General features: G+C 65.1%; 1 protein-coding gene across 1 annotated transcript in view; it reads right to left on the bottom strand.

Moving 5' to 3' along the window:
* FAAP100 (FA core complex associated protein 100) overlaps positions 1–6539 on the bottom strand; it is an 8143-nt gene extending 1604 nt beyond the window's left edge. The window contains exons 1-8 of the mRNA XM_027904172.1: positions 6256–6539; positions 5531–5649; positions 3961–4925; positions 3408–3558; positions 1814–2568; positions 1404–1540; positions 491–607; positions 54–139 (exon numbers count right to left, since the gene is read on the bottom strand). Coding sequence (XP_027759973.1) covers positions 54–139; positions 491–607; positions 1404–1540; positions 1814–2568; positions 3408–3558; positions 3961–4925; positions 5531–5649; positions 6256–6420 — 2495 coding nt within the window. The 5' untranslated portion in view covers positions 6421–6539. The remainder of the gene's footprint in view (positions 1–53; positions 140–490; positions 608–1403; positions 1541–1813; positions 2569–3407; positions 3559–3960; positions 4926–5530; positions 5650–6255) is intronic.
* Positions 6540–6614: the final 75 nt, after the last annotated feature.

The raw sequence follows: 6614 nt of genomic DNA, 5'->3' as shown, positions 1-6614 counted from the left end.
TGTGGGGGTACCACCGCATGCACCCCACGGGAGGGGATCGGGGGGTGCTCACCTCGTGGTTGGCCTGGATCTGGCGCAGGTACTGCATGCGGAGGTCGGGGGGTCCCGAGCCCTGCGCTGCCTGCTCCAGCACCAGCGCCTGCGAGGAGAGAGTGTGCTGGGGGACTGGCACCACCCAGCCCCAGGGACCCCAGTCCCAGGAGCCCCAGCCCCAGGAGCCCCAACTCCAGGGACCCCCAAATCCAGGGGCCCCAACCCTGGGGACCCCCAAAACCTGGGAATCCCAGCCTGGGGCACGTGGCCAACACTGCCCTGGGCTCCATGGCCCAAATGCCCCGAGATGTGGCGATCCCACCATCCCCAGGCCATGCTGGGCTGGTCTGTAACATGATGGTGCCACAGAATCCCCGTGCTGCACCCCCAGGCTCCATCCTGGGGAGTTTGGGTTCCTTGGGGTCCCCTTGTCCCCCAGGGCAGTGCCTGAGCATACCTGGATGCGCCGGATGACGGCGTGGTGTGTCCTGCACATGTGGGCCAGGGACGGGCTCTCCATCAGGATCTCCACGGCCTGGATAGGACCCGCTGGGCTCAGATCATTCATGGCCACCTGGACAGGGAGAGCAGTGTCACTGATAGCTGGGGGGGAACAGGACCCCTCCCAACGGGCACCAGGCTCCCCAGGAGGCTCCCTGCATCCCCAAACCCTCCTGCTGGGCACAGACCCCTGCCCACCCTTCCCAGGGCCAGCTTCCCCCAGCTCAGTGCCCACAGAGTCCCCACTGAGCCCTCCCAGGATTGAGCCCAGCAGGCTCAGCTCCAGCAGAATTAGCACAGTCATTAATCACCCTGGGGACATCTGAGCTCTCAGGGGGAATCCACCCGTGCCAGGTACCAGGGGCCCCTTGGCAGGGTCAGCCAGTAGAGCTGGGCAGAAATCCCTGTTTTCCTGTGCCTTTAGAGGGGAATTTTTCATGAAATGGGGATGAGCTGCAGGAGATCGAATTTACAGCCCAAATCCAGCTGTGTTTGCCCCTTGTTTTCCAGAGCCAGCCAGCAGTGAAAGGCCATTTCTTCCCACAGCCCAGTCCCATGCCAGACTGGGGCACAGTGTCTGAGGCATCCACAGGGATGCAGCAGCAGCACCCCACTGCCCTACCTGGCAGGGAAACGGGAACACAGAGGAGGAACACCCACATGGAGCAGGAGGGAAGTGACCACAGCCTTTGGGAAGCCCAGGGTTGGGAGAAGGGACTGGGACTGCTGCCCATCCAGCCCAGGGGGTCAGGACGGCATGGCCGTGCATCACCCCGCTCCCTGGCACCGGGAAGGAGATGGCTTTGTGGGGCAGGGAGCTTCCCTGCAGGCTGACCCATTCCTCAGCTCAGGGCTAACCCATTCCTTGCCTCTCGGACGAGCAGCTGGACGTGGCCGCCGTCGGGCGCTGTGCCACACACCGATGCCACCTCCGCGCTGCCCAGCGCCTCGGCCCCGGGGTTCTCTGCCAGCAGCCAGCGCAGCGTGGCACAGCTCAGGGGCACATCTGGGGACCAAAGGACAGGGCAGAGATGTGACACCGCTAACAGGGTGTGCCCGGGGCAGCCAAGGGTGACACAGGGGCTGGTCCCCTCACTGCTGGGACACTCTGAGCTCGGTCACAGCACTGTCACTGCACCCGTGTGTGCCAGCCCATGCGCGGTGCTGGGGACAGGGGGGTCACACTGCCCTCCTCGCCCGAGGGAGGGGCTGTAACAGCGTCACCCTGCCCAAGGACAGCTCCCTGGTGCTCCCAGGATGCCCCTGCCCAGGGACTCACCTGTTTCCGAGGTTTTCAGGGCACTTTTCAGCAGCTCCGAGGACACCCGGATGGATGCTGCCGAGGGGGGCAAGTTCCCCTCTCCCGGGGTTTTCCCCTCCTCGGGCTCAGTCTGTTCCTGGGACACTTTGAGGAAGGTCTCCACGGGGTCTGGGGGGGCAGGGGGCATGTCTGGCCCGGGGGGGCTGCTCCTGAAACGGAGGCACTGGAGCATGTCAATGGTGCATTGGCTGAGGGGCAGGCAGATCCCCTCCCTGTCTGGGGACAGCAGGGGCGAGTCGTCGGGCAGGAAGTCATCCAGGTCCTCGGAGGAGTCGGAGCCGCTGCCCAAAATATCCCGTAAACTGTAGTAGAGGGCACAGGAGATGGTCAGAGGCAGGTCCAGCTTGGTGTCCGCGGTGGGGCCGAGGGGCAGCGTCAGCTCCCGCTTGTTCCCGGGGAGCAGCTGGTCGATGGGGAACGTGAAGGTAGTGGCCGAATCCACAGATTCCTCCTCTAAGGCACAGGGGCTGGCCAGGAGCTGGACACAGAGGGTCCAGCCCTCCTCCAGGCTGTACTCGCTGCAGTTTTCCAGCAAGCAGGAGATGGTGACGGTGTCCTGGAGCAGGAGGCAGCTCCAGTTGGCAGTGACGGTGCAGGCGATGGGCTTGGGGCCCTCATGGCTGGAGAGCAGCGCCGCGCTCACGTTCATCACCTGGTTCAGGCTGGCCAGGGCTCGGTTCCTCTGGTCCACGGCCTTCTTCAGGAAGGACACCCTGCAAGGACAACGTGACAGGGATGGAACAGCAGGAGGGATGCTGGGACAGTACTGGGAGCGTGGTGCCAAAGGCTGTGCTGCCACTGCGGAGCTGAGTAGCCACTGGCACAATCCCAGTGCCCAGAGCCACCGCAGGAACCTCCCAGCTCCTTCCCCTCGGCAGTACCAGATCCGCATCCCCATCAGAGCTGACCCTGTGGAGCAGCTCTGGATAGCCAGACCCTGGGAATCCCCCTGTGCAGGGAGGGGGGGCCTCGCCCACACCCCCTCCCCGTGCACAGACAGCCATGGAGATGGAGGCACGTGCCTGCCCTGCCTGTTAGTGCCAGCTTGGCATGTGTGACAGGCGCCTGGCACCCTGCCTGTGCCACCTTCTGCTGCCATGGCTGCTGCTGCCAGCCCGCCCACAGTGCTGGGGATGGCTGTGCCATGGAGAGGGGGCTGCCCTCAAACACTGGTTTTATGTTATGGAGCTTGGGGGAAGCTTCTCAGCCTGGGAAGGTAAAATATTGGATTAGTTCTCTAAGAGAAAATCACTGAGGGAGTTGGGGTCATTCAGCCTGGACAAGAGAAGGCTCCAGGGGGACCTTAGAGCCCCTCCTAGTCCCTAAAGCAGCTCCAAGAGAGCTGGAGCTGCAGAAGCTGTGGCTGCCCCTGGATCCCTGGAAGTGTTCAAGGCCAGCCTTGGAGCAAACTGGGATAGTGGAAGGTGTCCCTGCTCATGGCAGGGGGTGGAACTGTGTGATCCCTTCCCACACAAACCATTCCATGATTCCATGATTAGTTACTGACAGAGACCTGCACAGCCCCCAGCTCGGTGCCCATGCACCCCTGTACCTCTCCGAGGTGTTCCCTATCCCGGACAGCAGCTCCTTGATCCTCCGGCCGATCTCAGCAGGGGTCAGCTCCACGTCCGGCTCCTCAGGGCTGCACAACCCACAGGACACGAGGCTGCCCTTGGCCGACAGAGCCAACAGCTCCGACTCACCTGGGACACAGATGGGGCTGGTCAGGGATGGGGGCCAGGAGGGGAGCAGGAGCTTCCCAGGTGGCTCAGGGAGGGATGCAGGGGGGACACGAAGCAGGATGGCACTGCCTGCCCCAATACAATGGGAGTGGAGGCATTGTTCTATCTGCAGTGGGGTATGATGGAGACAGGACACAGACCCCCACAGCACACCCAGCTCACACGCAGCCCCCCAAGAAGGGACACATGCCCTGTCCCCACCACCCCCCAGCCAAGGCCAGCAGCACCCAGGGAGGGTCACAGCTGCCACACAACATCCCTGCTGGTGGCACAGGCAGCTCTGCAGGCAAAGAATCTGGACAGCAGCCCAACCCTGCACAGAGCCACAGGGAGAGGATAGGTAGGCTCCCACTGCCCCAGTACCTTCTGAGGCCCGAGAGGACAAGGAAAGAGCCACGACACTGCAGATACTCAAGCTGGCCGGGGACAGGACGGGGGGCAGGACGCCGGTGCTGCTCTCGGCGTCCTCGGGGTCCGAGGCGTCCCCGGCGCGGTCCAGGTCGACGGCGGAGATGTCGGAGTGGGTGCTGTAGTACATGCGGCTGCCGCTGCCGCAGGCCGCGCACAGGATGGGCCCGCGCAGGGAGTACTCCCGGAGCTCCGGCACCGCCGTCTCCTCCCGCTGATCCGCCTTCACCGCCACCATCTTGCCGTAGTGGCCCACGGCCACCACGCAGTCACAGCCGGGCTCTCCCGGCGGCGCCGGCTCGTCCTCGTCGGCGTCGTCGGCCGCGCGCCGCTCCGTGCGCAGGGCCCCGATGAACACGATGGGCTCCTCCAGGTGGTGCAGGATCTTCACCGGCGGGTCCGGCGTGGACACGTCCCGGCAGCCGCTGTCGGTGGCACCGGGCGAGGAGCTGAGGGCTTTGAGAGGCACGGAGCAGAGCTGCCCGTCCGGGAACCCGCACAGGATCATGGGCGACTCCAGCATGGCCGCGTCGATGCCGAAGAGGAGGCTGAAGAGGGGCTCCTCCAGCACGAAGCCCCCCGAGCACCAGAGCCCCTCGGCGCCGGGCGCGGCGGCGCAGCACAGCACGGGCAGGAAGCAGGAGGGGGGCGTGTCCTCGCCGTCCCCCAGAGGGGGGCCGGGACAGAATTCCACCTGGCTGACCTGCCGGTACGGGGGCCCGTCCTGCTCCGGGCGCGGCAGCTCGTGCAGCCGCATCCACCACCTGCCCTCGGCCTGGGACAGCGTGATGACGAAGGTGCTGAGCAGGGTGAACATGCTCAGGCTGGCGTCGGGGAAGATGCAGGAATCCGCATCCACCGGGAACACGCCGGAAGGGCCGTTGCTTTCTTGGCCGTCGCCGTCCGTCTGCTCCATTAACCTTCGGGAAAACAGGGAAGAGCTCCGAGCCAAGCCGTGGGGAGAGGCCAGCGTGTCCCTTGGCCGCCTCCTCGCCTGGCCCTGGGAAAGGAGCTCCTGCTGCAGAGCTTTTAGCACCAGGCAGAGACAGGAATTCTGTGGGAACGATCACGAGAGCAGAGCCCCCAGCCCTCGGCACGGTCAGGGCAGTCCTGGCTGGGAGTTCTGCTGCCCTTGGCTGGGCACTGGGGGCCTTCCCAGTGGGATCCAGTGTTTGTCAGAGGCTGCTCATGTGTGAGTCAGCTGGGATGACCCTGGGCAGCTGGAGATCAGGATGGGGACAGGGATAGGGGCTGGAGTGCTCCAGCATGGAGAGTTTGCAGCCCTGGACTCAGGAGCAGGATCTGGAGAGAGTTGGAGCCTCACACAGAGAGGAAAGCCTCACTCTGTGGTGGAAAGGGGCAGCCCCAGGAGCCCAGGGATGGGGACACAGCACCGACCCCGAGGGTGACAGACACCCCAGGAGCCCAGGGATGGGGACACAGCGCTGACCCCGAGGGTGAAAGACACCCCAGGAGCCCAGGGATGGGGACACAGCACTGACCCCGAGGGTGGCAGACACCTCACCTGCTCTGCTGCTCCAGGGACACGCAGTAGATCCCGCTGTGGGCACACAGGATGTAGAGCTGCCGGGGCTGGGGCAGCAGCTCCACATGCCACACCTGGTCAGGGCAGCGGAACACAGCCTGGGGAGGGGGCACAGAACAAAATGTCACCTCCCACGGCACCTGGAGGGGGGGCAGGGACGGGGGGCTCCCTGCAGGGCGGATCCAAAGCGATTCCCAGGGATAAAGGGATCACTGGGCAGCACCCAGCAGGGTTTTCCTGGGGTTGGGAGCGGGGCTGTGGCGGCCTGTTGTTCCTGCTCCCTGGGGGGAAGAAAAGCAGGGATCAGGGAGCTGCTACTGCTCCACTTTGCAGAGCGGGAGCGCAGTGTGGGAGGCAGAGCCCGCTCCTGCAGCGGTGCAGCTCTCAGAAATGATAATCAGAGCCAATTAACAAAGGCAGCGGCGTGTCAGTCACTAGTGACAGTGGGGACGACTGCCAGGCCTGGGGGAGAGGGAACAGGAGCTTCTGTGCTGGGGGTAACGAGCCCAGGGAGTCTGATCCAATGTGTGTCCCACGGGATAGGGAGAGGGGACAGCTGGCAGCACACCCAGAGCTCCACAGGGAAGGGCAGGGGGGCTGGTGGGGTTGGATTGCTGGGGGATCCCGAGGGACTTGGCCATAAATGGTGTTCCTCTGGGATGGGGGTCCCAGTGTGGAGCCCCCCCACCCCCCAGTGCCCTCACCTTGAGCACTTTGCCCTCCTGGTCGTACACGTAGACGAACTCGGAGCCATTGGAGAGGTAGATCTCGTTCTCATGGCACAGCACGCGGGGCTTGCCCGCCGCCAGCCCCCCCACCGGGCAGCAGAACCCGGCCAGGTAATCCACCCTGTGCCCCACCTGAGCCATGGTGCCGGCCTGGGGGGCACACCGAGGGCCGGGGGGGGGTCAGGGGGAGGGGATGGGGCCCCCTCTGCCAGCTGAGCCCAGACCCCAGAGCAGGGGGGGACACGGCCCTGTGGACCCCACACTCCCCAGCACAAGTCCAGACCCCCGGCCCCGCGAGCCCCACAGCCCCCCGGACTGCAGACCCAGACCCCCCG

The sequence above is a fragment of the Empidonax traillii genome, unplaced genomic scaffold (assembly GCF_003031625.1).
Source record: "Empidonax traillii isolate 1590-97213 ecotype Southwest subspecies unplaced genomic scaffold, ASM303162v1 scaffold1015:size517714, whole genome shotgun sequence".
In the NCBI taxonomy this organism is placed as follows: Eukaryota; Metazoa; Chordata; class Aves; order Passeriformes; family Tyrannidae; genus Empidonax; species Empidonax traillii.
Note: the sequence above shows the minus strand (reverse complement) of the source record. Positions and strands in the feature narration are given on the sequence as shown.